This window comes from Podarcis gaigeae, assembly GCF_964106915.1.
Source record: "Podarcis gaigeae genome assembly, chromosome: 16".
NCBI lineage: Eukaryota > Metazoa > Chordata > Lepidosauria > Squamata > Lacertidae > Podarcis > Podarcis gaigeae.
Window position 1 is genome coordinate 3656211 of NC_139693.1, and position 12079 is coordinate 3668289.

At 47.7% G+C, this 12079-nt stretch overlaps 1 protein-coding gene across 3 annotated transcripts in view; it reads right to left on the minus strand.

Moving 5' to 3' along the window:
- Positions 1-123: 123 nt before the first annotated feature.
- CERS2 (ceramide synthase 2) overlaps positions 124-12079 on the minus strand; it is a 48708-nt gene continuing 36752 nt past the window's right edge. For all 3 annotated transcript variants that reach the window (XM_083715938.1, XM_083715939.1, XM_083715940.1), the window contains exons 4-11: positions 11690-11808; positions 11134-11191; positions 10969-11019; positions 9983-10075; positions 8017-8145; positions 6832-6938; positions 6287-6440; positions 124-2308 (exon numbers count right to left, since the gene is read on the minus strand). In XM_083715938.1, coding sequence (XP_083572064.1) covers positions 2147-2308; positions 6287-6440; positions 6832-6938; positions 8017-8145; positions 9983-10075; positions 10969-11019; positions 11134-11191; positions 11690-11808 — 873 coding nt within the window. In that variant the 3' untranslated portion in view covers positions 124-2146. The remainder of the gene's footprint in view (positions 2309-6286; positions 6441-6831; positions 6939-8016; positions 8146-9982; positions 10076-10968; positions 11020-11133; positions 11192-11689; positions 11809-12079) is intronic.

A 12079-nucleotide genomic window follows, 5' to 3' on the forward strand; every position in this document is an offset into this window, starting at 1 on the left:
TAATTTATGCTGGAAGCGTTTGCAAACACTGTTGTGCCATTTAAAAAGCACAATTTTTTTAATTTTTTTAAAAAAAGCACCCTTGGTTATGTGAACTTTCCCAACGGTAATCCAATCACCAGATTTTTTTTTAAACAGAAATTTATTAGTCTTATTTAGGTTTTAATATATTTTAACTTTTTTTCTTAAAAAAAAAAAAGAACACACATTTTGGTCTGAAGATAGGTTAATGGTCCTTTTTTGTAAACCTCCCCCTACCCCCCCCAAAAAAAATGCCCTAAGGCTAAGGCTAGGGAAAGAATAATTGCAATTTGATCCTACAGGTAGAGCAGGTATTCTTCAAAACTGTCTTTCTCTGGAGTTTTTATTCCAGCTGAAGCCAAAAGATTTTTCTCGTTTTGGTGCTTGAAAAACCCTATCTAATAAATTAAAACAAAAATCAGCGTCTCCCCCTCTGGGAGTGGTAAAAGGCAAGTAGACTACATAAAAGTGGGTGTACCTCTGTGGGTGTGTTTTTTTTAAATAGGATGAGAAAAGGATCGTGGAGTTGGGGGCAAAAGGAAAGTATTGCATTCCTAAGCGAAGGAATGCAGGGGAATAAAGTGAAGTAGTTGTGCATTGAATTAAATTCTCTACAGGAGGAAGGTGGTGCAGTTTAGAGAAAGCTTTTTTAAGAAAAGGAAAATAAAGACCATCACTGAGTTTTCAGCCTTCTGGCATCATTGACCTGTCTGAATTAGATTGCCGAAACATCTCTCCCACCCCCAAACAAACTAAAATACCCAGGAAAAAAGGTGAGTAAATCCTCCATGATCTCCAAAAAATAAAACTCTCTACCTGTGATTTCCTTCCCTGTGGACTCACCGTAATCCAATCTCTTCTTTAATTAAATACCTTTTTTGCAATTTAAAAACCTCTTCCTATCAGGCTGGGGGTTCCAAAGGCAGTGGTCAAAACTCCAGGGCCTTACAAGTGTGGGGGGCACTGGGCATACCTTGAGGACCAGAAGACGTATTTATCCACCTCCCTCTCACCATTTCTTTCGCTGCAGCTAAGAAAACAGAGCCAGGCTTTGCAAAGGAGTAATATGGCTTCTACGACAACCAAAAACGGATTATCGAAAGGCTTTGGAGTTAAGGCAGGACCGGTGGTGGGACTCCTGGCCTGGTTTCTAAAAAGGTATCAAGACACAGTTGGATAGATGTGCTCAGAGGAGATGGGAACTGTAGCGCCGCACCGATGGCGCCTGCTTGACTCCGTTTCCCAACTCTGGCAGAGCGAAGGCGCAGGGATTGTCCTCGTAAGCGGCTAAGGCGGATTGGGGCGGAAACCCCAACCTTGCCCTCTGCAACACCCCACCCGCTTGTACCCAAAATATTTGCTTTTTCCACACACACACACAAAAGGATTACTTGTGGAAAGAAAATATTTGTGCCCATGATATAGCAGATCTGGGTGGTATCGGGGAAAGGAGGCTTGAGAGCCGAGCCCAGCTTTCCTGACATGTTTACAAGCAGGAGGGCCTTTGGCACGGGGAAGGGAGGCCTTGATGAGGTCTAGAAACTTGACAAGTGGAGTACTCTCCCCGCAAGTGTTGGTTCCTTTCGAGTGTGCTTAGAAGGAAAAAAAGACGTGTGTCTTTTCTGGGGTGGGGCAGAGAAGTTGCTCTTTGCTTGCCCAATTTTGTGGATGGGTTTTGGGTGGGTGAGGAGGGGGTTGGCAACATGTGAGGGGGTCTGAGGACCGCTTTCCAAGCTGGATTCAGGGCAGGGGCTCAAAGAGGCAATGGAAACCATGGTCCCAAAACTCTGCCGTTTATACCCAGGGTGCTGGGGAAGAGAAAAACGAGCACTGTTTGCAAGCTGCAGAAAAGGCCGCTCGCTTTGCCCTCAAGAAAAGCGGCAAGTGTCTCAGGATCCCGTCTTGAAATGAACCTGGCGCTTCTTCAGGTTCTTGGAGGGTCCAAGGATGGAGAGAGGAGCTGGTGGGGCGGCAGGGGGCTGTACTTCCAGCTGCAGCTCCCCAGAGGAAGTTTTGTTTTCTTTTTGGCTTCAAAAATGAAAATAAAGATCTGGGCTCTGGCGACAGACGGGAGTCCCCCCTGGAAGCGGAGGAGGCCTGGGTACCGAAAATGGACGTCGAGCGATCAATTGGCTTTCACCCGGTGGTTATTGTTCAAGACTGGGTGCCCGTTGCTTAAGGGGCCGTTCTTTGTAGGTGCTGAGGCAGCTTTCTCTTCTTCCAACTCCTCTTCCTCCTCCCCGGTGTTGTCCGTCTCGTCACGATCGCTGCGCTCATCCTCCACCACCTGGAGGGGGGAGAAACCCAGGTCAGGAAATGAGAGTGACTCAGACACTTCCCTGGTCCTGGATGGGCTAACTGTGCCCCTGAAGGACCAGGAGCGCAGCCTGGGAGTCATTCTGGACTCACAGCTGTCCATGGAGGCGCAGGTCAGTTCTGTCTCCAGGGCAGCTGTCTACCAGTTCCATTTGGTACGCAGGATGAGACCCTCCCTGTCTGCGGACTGTTTTGCCAGAGTGGTGCATGCTCTGGTTATCTCCCGCTTGGACTACTGCAATGCGCTCTATGTGGGGCTATCTTTGAAGGTGACCCGGAAACTACAACTAATCCAGAATGCAGCAGCTAGACTGGTGACTGGGAGTGGCCGCCGAGACCACATAACACAGGTCTTGAAAGACCTACATTGGCTCCCAGTACGTTTCAGAGCACAATTGTGTTGGTGCTGACCTTTAAAGCCCTAAATGGCCTCAACCCAGTATACCTAAAGGAGCATCTCCACCCCCATTGTTCTGCCCGGACACTGAGGTTCAGCACCGAGGGCCTTCTGGCGGTTCCCTCACTGCGAGAAGCCTAGTTACAGGGAACCAGGCAGAGGGCCTTCTCAGTGGTGGCGCCCGCCCTGTGAAATGCCCTCCCACCAGATGTCAAAGAGAACAACTACCAAACTTTTAGAAGACACCTGAAGGCAGCCCTATTTAGGGAAGCTTTTAATGTTTGATGTATTACTGTGTTTTAATATTTGGTTGGAAGCCGCCCAGAGTGGCTGGGGAAGCCCAGCCAGATGGGCAGGGTATAAATAATAAATTATTATTATTATATTATTACTACGTAGGGCTTTTAAGGCGATCAGGAAGTTAATGTGTATCTGAAGAAGTGTGCATGCGCACGAAAGCTTATACCCAGAACAAACTTTGTTGGTCTCTAAGGTGCTACTGGACAATTTCTTAATTTTATTTTGACTGCGTCAGACCAACACGGCTACCTACCTGAATCTAGGAAGTTAAGTGTGACCAAGAGACAGCGGCAGCGGAGCAGGAAATTAAACGTGACCGAGAGATGGGAGTCTTTGACCCTGGTGGTACTCCTGCTTTTGGAAATCCTTCCCCCGACAAAGTCGTTAAAATCTTTTAGGTATACCAGGCTCGTTCCAACCCACCCACCAGAGATTTTAACAATCATTCATCTGGGTTATTATTATTTTCTCATGTTTGGAAGCTGCCTTAAGGGCCAATTGGTGGAAGAGCCTTTTCTTGAATACATAATCCTTCTTGAATACATAATCCTTTGCATTCCCACTTGGAGAGGTGGAACGGGAAATATTCAACCAATATTCAGAATCTCATTTACCTTTCCAAAGGGTGCTGTTGTTTTTTTAAAGTTACTTTTATTTACCGTAATTTATTCACGTCCTGCCTTTCCTGAATGCAGCTTGAGATGGGCTTGCGATGAAACTTAAAAGCACAGAGGAACAAATTAAAACCTACAAGCAGCTTTGAAAATCGATTTGATGGGTAATCGGGCAGCCTGCGGCAATTAAAAGCCACTCACGGCCTGAAATGGCTTTCCTATAACGGAAGTGTTGAGGATAAGCCACCCAGCGGATCTTTTCCACATAAAATCTCAAGCTCTAACCCGCAGAAATTGCTTCTGGGCGCGGCAGAATCTAGCATCCTGCACAACTCAGCTTCCGTTACCAGGAAGAGGAAAACCTGAAAGTAAGTTGCTAGCCCTCATGAAGACAAGAATAGGGTTAAAAATGTGTATGGTCAAAGGGAGACGGATTCAGTTCCTCAGTGCAAAATGAAGATCCCAGTGTGGCACAGCGGCTAGAGAAGGGCAACCTTTTTTAGCTCCACATACACAGGTCCTTATCAGGGTTGGCCTCCTGGCCAAATATTGACAGGTGGGTACACCTGTCCACCTGATGCTGTAATGGCATCAGGTGATTCAGAACCTCATAGCCCAAAACTGGGACTTCAAACCACCACTAGGGCATGACCAAAATGGAGTTTCGGCCCTTAGAAATGAGTGCCTGAGTTTTGATTTTTCCTCATCCCTCCTTGTACCTTTCCCCTTGTATGTTGTTGTGGTTTTTTTTAAAGACTGTAGGCCTTCAGGTAGGGACTGTCTTGATTGTACGTAAGCTGTGCCCCCTTTGCGGGAGCCTTTTTGACTGAAGAGTTGAGTGCAATTGTTCCAAGCAAGAAATAAATCATGGGTAGGCAAACTAAGGCCCGGGGGCCATATCTGGCCCAATCGCCTTCTAAATTTGGCCCATGGACAGTCTGGGAATCAGCATGTTTTTACATGAGTAGAATGTGCCCTTTTATTTAAAATGCATTTCTGAGTTATTTGTGGGGCTTGCCTGGTGTTTTTACGTAAGTAGAATGTGCCCTTTTATTTAAAAGGCATCTCTGGGTTATTTGTGGGGCATAGGAATTCGTTCATTTTTTCTTCTTCAAAATATAGTCCGGCCCCCCCCACAAGGTCTGAGGTACAGTGGACCAGCCCTCTGCTGAAAAAGTTTGCTGCCCCTGTAATAAATCAATAAGGGCTTTTGTTCTGAATCTTGCAGAATTGGCAGCATTTAACACCCCTGCTTCTGGCTCATCCGCAGCCAACGCAGGACTGAACCCCACCCACCAGAGTGGCATCAGCTGCTGGGCCAGCAGTTCGGAGAAAAAGATGTCATTGGCCCAACTGGAATCATGACGGGCCAAAAGTGGCTTACAGGCCGCAGGTTGCCGACCCCGGGGTTAGGGAGACCAGGGTTCAAAATCCCCATTTGGCCATGTAGCTCACTAGATATGACCTGGGGGCCGTGCCTGTCTCTTAGCTTGGCCCACCTTGAAGGTTGTTGTGGAGAATACGGAAAGTCGGACAACCATGTAAGTAAGCTACCCCGAGTCCCTTTGAGGAAAAGTGGGACCGCAATAAATAGATATATTTTAAACAGAGTTGCCCTCTGGGTTTGTTTGTTTGTTTGTCTCTCTCTCAAACACCAAAAAAAGAAAAAAAATTCCTTCCAGTAGCACCTTAAAGACCAACTAAGTCAGTTCTGTCTTGTGATTCCTGATGTCCGATTTATGTCCGTTTATTCTTTGGCGTAAGGTCTGGCCTGTTTGTCCAATATAGAGAGCTGAAGGACACTGTTGGCATTTGATGGCATACACAATGTTAGACGATGAGCAATTAAATAGTCCCGAGATGGTATGTGTGATGTTGTTGGGGCCAGTAATGGTGTTGTCCGGGTGTATGTGGCAGCAAAGTTGGCATCTGGGTTTATTGCAAGCTCTGGTGCCAGTGTCCGTGTTAACCCAGATGCCAACTTTGCTGCCACATACACCCGGACAACACCATTACTGGCCCCAACAACATCACAAGACAGAGAAACCAGTAGGAGAACACTTCAATCTCCCAGGACATTCTATACAAGATCTCAAAGTAGCTGTTTTACTACAAAGGAATTTCAGAAATAGACTGGAAAGAGAAGCTGCTGAATTACAACTTATCACCAAACTTAAAACCATGGAGAAACCTGGCCTGAACAAAGACCTTGGATTCTTATCTCATTATACATGACAACGCCATTTTTCACCTTTTCACCCCTTGCTTCTTCCTGTAAGACCTATTGCAGTCGTTAAGAGTCGTCAACAGGCTCATCACAGCTATCTGCCAATCACCCATTCCCACCAGCCTTCTGAGTAATACCCCTCCCCACCTTCTCACTATATAGAAGGGTCTGGAAACTTCTGTTTCAGTGTATCTGAAGAAGTGTGCATGCACACGAAAGCTCATACCAAGAACTGACTTAGTTGGTCTTTAAGGTGCTACTGGAAGGAATTTTTTTTGTTTTGACTATGGCAGACCAACACGGCTACCTATCTGTAACCAAAAAAAGAGTTGGTCTTCTCTTATACCTCCAACTAGACGAAACACGAATTGGGGAAGGGTACCCAAAAAAACCCCCCAAAACCCAACTTGCCTTTCCAGTTATGAATTTCTGGGCCATCCGGATAATGAGGTACGCCCAAAATATGTGCAGGGACTGCAAAATCACCATCATGAGGTTGAAGAAATAGTAGCCGAAGAAAGGTGGGTATATTTCCAAGGGGTACACCATGGTGCAATGCAGGATCCTGTAAAATTCAACATAAGGAATCAGATCAAGAAAAATCAGAATACAGAAACCACATTGGTAGCTTACCCCCTCGCAGAGCTATAATTCCCAGCGCCCTTAAACTACAATTCCCAGGGTTCTGTGGGGTAAACCAGGGGAACAGCATGGGTGTGGCCTAATAGCAACTGGCAGATTATATTCCCCTATGAACTGGCCCACATTTATTCATCAGCCGCGACTCCTGTATTGCAGAGGGTTGGTCTGGATGACCCTTGGGGTCCCTTTTGCCACTCTATACTCTTCTGTGCTTCTGTTCGCCCCCTCCCGCCCATTCTCTCTCCCAACAGCGTCTCGACGGGCAGACGTCCAACAGGTAAACTTCAGCCACACACCGCACACGTAACTCTCACCAGAACGGAAGGATGACGAGTCGCGTGACAATGAAGATGGTGGCGAAGACGATGAAGATGTTGTTGGACATGTTCTTCCAGCCTGCGTAGTTGAACATTTTCGCTGACTGCAGAGACACAGAGAAAGAGGAGAGGAGGCAATATTTACAGGCAGCCCTGAGCTCGGGGATCGGGACCGGCAGCGAGAGACGGAAGATGCTCTGGCTATGAAGAGCACGATTGGAGCATCTTCTTCTCGTGGGCAGGATGCGGCCCGTGGGGGTTCCTCTACCTGTCTTCCCTGGGTCTCTCCCAGGGCCGGATTTAGGTTTGATGAGGCCCTCAGCTACTGACAGTAATGGGGCCCTTTTATATGTCCAGCTGTCCTTTGTCAACAACAAATTGTCGCTGTTTTTTTTGTGTTGAATATATGCTATATGGCAATTTATGGGCCTAATAGGTATCTAAAGCCATTTGCACATCACAAAATATGTATTTTATCAAAGTAATTGTTGAAAAGTCCATGCAGAATGCAAAGTCCATGCAGAATGTAGGCACCCTATATATAGAAATGAGCAAACCAGTGATATTTTAGGGAGCAGGCTAGCTTCCTAGGAGCCTACACAACACAAAACACTCTTGCTGTATGTAGGCTTTATTTTATTAGTTTTTTATCTTATATTTTGGAAATGTACGTCCAGTTTTTTCCCCTTTAAATTTTTTTTGGGCCCCCCAAGAGAGTGGGGCCCTAAGCTATAGGCCATTTAGCTTATACGTAAATCTGGCACTGGTCTCTCCCCACACCACATGCTTCCCTGGACCTGTTCCACCCCCTAAGTGTTTCCCCCCTCGGCTGAGAAGTGTCTTTGACTGCCTGGGGGGACAGACCAGGGAGTAGAAACCAGCCAACAAAACTGAAGCAAAGTGCTCTTGCAGCGGCTCTGTTAGGGGTTTCAGGCAGAGATTATCCCCAGTCCTACCTGGAAATGCTACTGGGAACTTCTGCATGCGAAGTGGGTGCTCTAACCACTGAACCCCACAGCCCTTCCCGGACATGCCGCCATTTAATTATGTGTTTTTAAGAAGCGACGACAGCACGCGGCACAAGGCGTCCAGAACGGGGAGAGTCCCTAAGTCGAGTCGGACCCCTGGGCTTGAGCTCCGGGTTACACCCCTGTGAGGGGAGAAGGGGTCCCGATCCCTCACCTCCAGCAAGTAGTCCGAGGAGTCGTGCAAGGCCATGATGAGAGTCCCGGCACGGATGTAGTTGGTGAACCAGGAGAAGCTAATCAGGACGATGGTCGCTACGTGGTGGATGACCTGTTCCTTGAAGTCCTGCCCCAAAGCAAAAAATCAGCCAAAGCGTGACGGAAAATACCCATTTCCCCAGAAATCTTTTCAAGCTGTTTCATATATTTTCTTTTACAGTAAGTTAACTTAAAGGTAAAGGTAAAGGGACCCCTGACCATTAGGTCCAGTCGTGGCCGACTCTGGGGTTGCGGCGCTCATCTCGCTTTACTGGCCGAGGGAGCAGGCATACAGCTTCCGGGTCATGTGGCCAGCAGGACTAAGCCGCTTCTGGCGAACCAGAGCAGTGCACGGAAACACCATTTACCTCCCCGCCGGAGCAGTACCTATTTATCTACTTGTACTTTGAGGTGCTTTTGAACTGCTAGGCTGGCAGGAGCAGGGACCGAGCAACGGGAACTCAACCTGTCATGGGGATTCGAACCGCCAACCTTTTGATCGGCAAGTCCTAGGCTCTGTGGTTTAACCCACAGCGCGACCCGCGTCCCAAGTTAACTTAGATCACTGTTATTACAAACCAGGTTTTTTCAATTCTGAATTGAGACGAGTTTGGATTTAACTGTATTATTATTATTATTATTATTATTATTATTATTTTATTGCTCTCTTTATATGTTACTGAGCTTTCAACACTCCACCGAATGCAATGCTTGTGTGATGGGATAATGAGCTGCTTGTGCGTAAAATCTTGATCCCTCTGGGGTTTGGCTGGTCATCCAAACCGAGGCACTAACGGAGCCCCCAAAGCATGACTCCGTCAGTCGCTGGTAGAATCTGACAGTGGGTGTCTACGGAACTTACGCCAACATAAAAGCTGTTTGACGGACATGCGCCTTCGTGACTCTCTGCGTGACAGTTTCCGGCGAAGGGTGGGAGTTCCTAAGGGGGGGTCTTGTTCCCTCTTCACTATTCTCACTAGAAGTATCCCAGAGCCTCCCCTCCGCTGTAACTCCTGCACTCCCCCTGCTGGTTCCTTCTTCTGCTGCAGAGTCTCTCCTATTCTCCTGGAGCCTGTCCACCACCTGGCCTTCCGATGGCAGTTCCCTGACAGCTTGTTAACGTTTAACACTTGTGTTCTCCTGAGCCTCTCTGAGCTCAAAATTCATGGTCAGAGAAGCAGTATACAGCCGTACCTCGGAAGTCAAATGGAATCAGTTTCAGAAGTCCGTTCGACTTCCAAAATGTTCGGAAACCAAGGCATGGCTTCTGATTGGCTGCAAGAAGCTCCTGCAGCCAATCGGAAGCCCCGTCAGACGTTTGGCTTCCAAAAGAACATTCGAAAACCAAAACAGTCACTTCCGGGTTTGCAGCGTTCGGGAGCCAAAACGTTTGAGAACTAGGCCATTTGAAAACCAAGGTACGGCTGTACAAATATTTTATATCTGTCTGCATTGAAACCCATGGTAGGGTTGATGCCTCTCTGCTGCTAAATTGAAATTTTTATATGTGTATTTAGACCTGTTGTGTTTCTGAGAGTGCCAGTTGCTTTAAACTGATTTTTCATATTGTGTCTCGATTTCAACCGGTTTAAGCAGAGCTCTCTTGAGTACCACGTTGCAGGGTGTTGGTGTGGATGACCCTCAGGCCCCCTTCCACCTCTAAAATCCGATTTTTCTTTCATAGACTTCCCCCCCACTTATTTTTTAGCTATCCTGGAAGTTTAATGATAATACTCAACCTTATGCTACCTTCAACCTGCAATGATAATATGTGTATCTCGTTATGGATATGTATTGTTATTTTTTGTTAACTTTGTTGAATCTAAAAAAATAAGATCAAGATCAACTTCCACCGATCAACTGCAGATCCAGCAGCGAAGGCCAGACGCCGTCTGCACTCCCCGTGAGCCAAGCCTTCGACTCACCTTCCTCTTCACGTCCGAGGCGATGCTGAACAGCAGGGACCAGTAAAACGAGAGCTCAATCATGTAATACCAGTACTGGGATGGCAGCAGGTTCTGGTGGAGGGAGGGAGAAAAAAACCCTCAAATATAGCCAGGTCGTTCCGCGTCCTCAGCCAACATTTTTTAAAAACCCAGTTTTGTGGTCTCCCCATCCCAGGGAAGTGTAAGAACACAAGGAATCTCCTGCTGAATCAGACCAAAAGGACCACCTCTCCTGTTCTTCCGGAGCGCGTTCTTTTCCTCTGCCCTCCTCATCCCTCCCTTCCTTTTGTGTCGTGCCTTCTTTGACGGCAAGCTTCCTTTATTTAAAAGCATTTTTTGCCGCCTGATGTTTCACAGTATCTCTAAGCAGTCGACTGCAGCGGAAGGATTTCGGTCATCTCGATCTCGCTACAACCCCCCGCCGTTTATAGTTATGTGCTCCTTGTTTCATGGTGTATTGTAGGTATTTGTGGATTTTTCTTGTTTGTTTTTTATAAAAAAAAGATTAATCCAAAGGTTGGGTATATATAATTTCTAATGCACACACCACATGAACACACAGGGCTGTCCCAGCTCAAGTTGCTCGCGAACACTGCCTACCCCCCACCAACCCCCCTACCCCATTGCCAACCCCCACCCCGTGATTTTGCACCTCACCAAGCTGTCCCCTCGCAGCCACATCAGGCCCACATTCTCACAGCTCTGTCAAGCTCTCTGCACATCCTCAGAGACACTCTGTGTGTTCCCCCACCCAGCTTTATTCAAACCTCTGCTGTTGTTAAAAACCACCATTTCTCTTTTAAATCCTCCCTGATTTCATGCAACTCTAGCATGGTGACGCCGCACTACAACTCTCCCCTCCCCAAACAAAGGCTGCGTGATGACAGCCTTAGGTTTCTATATGTATATGAAGATATACCTTTTTTTAAAAAAAGCAAAGTTTGCAGCGTAAAAACTTAGCTCACCTGTGTAGGGTATCCTTCCCAAACTAGCCTGAGGTTGTAGAACCAAGGTTTCTGCAAGTTTGGGAGACAAAGGATAAAAAGACAGGAGCCCGTTAAGTGTCAAGAGGACTCGCAGAAAAGGAAACTCCCATTTCCCGCCTTAGGTTGAGGAGGAAATGTACTCACATCAGCTATGACGGCCGTGCCAGCAATGAAAGCAAGAAGGTAAAAGGTGAATCTCCAACTGGAAAAGGAAGCACAAAGCCTTATTTCTCATCCCCTGAGCAAATGAAGAACACATTCTCAGGCACGTCAAGAGCACCACTGGGGGCGTGCAGAGTGCCTCTGACATCTGCCAGGAGTGGTAGGGCGAGAGGCAAGGAGACGAACCGTAGGGGGAGCCAGAGAACCAATGGATTAGTTATCGGAAGTCTCCGGCTACTAAATCTCTTGAACTCGTGCGGCTGTGACACTTGCAAAGGCACCCCGTCTGCCTGAATTTGTCACCCTCTAGGTGTTGCTGGGGACCCAGCTGCCATCGGACAGCATGCCCAATGGTCAGGGGCATTGGGAATTCGACTTCTGGAGTGTTTTGGCGGGCAGAGAGCGTTGAGGAAGGCTGGCCTGGGGCCGCCAGCTGCCGACCCCTAATCCAGCGATGCTTTTGCAGATGGGAAAGTGTGCATGGGGCTGGGGCAAGCTTGCTGTTCACCCAAGCTGCACCACGGTGCTGCAGGCCTACCTGGCCTCCCGGAATTTCTTGAGCAAGCTGGGCCGGTCCTGATTGCGCCGCCGGCGGAACCAGCGCTCGACCTGCCGGGGGGTGCAGCCGCTTTTCTTCGAGAGGCCCTCGATGTCTGCCTGCGGGGGCAGAAAAACAGGGGCCCATTCAGAGAGAGGAGAGGGAGCTTAGGGAAGAAAGCCACTGAAATGCAGGCAGCAGCAACATTTGCTTTGCCATTTCTACCTTGACACACTAGATTTCTAAGTGCGTGGATCCCATGCCCCCTTCCCAAAAAAAGCCATTGGTTTTGATGAAAGCTTCCAACTGGGGGTCCTGTTTTGGAAAATACCTCTCTAGTTGGAACATCAGCCTGGCAAAGACTTCTTGATTTGAAGATGTGCTGATTGG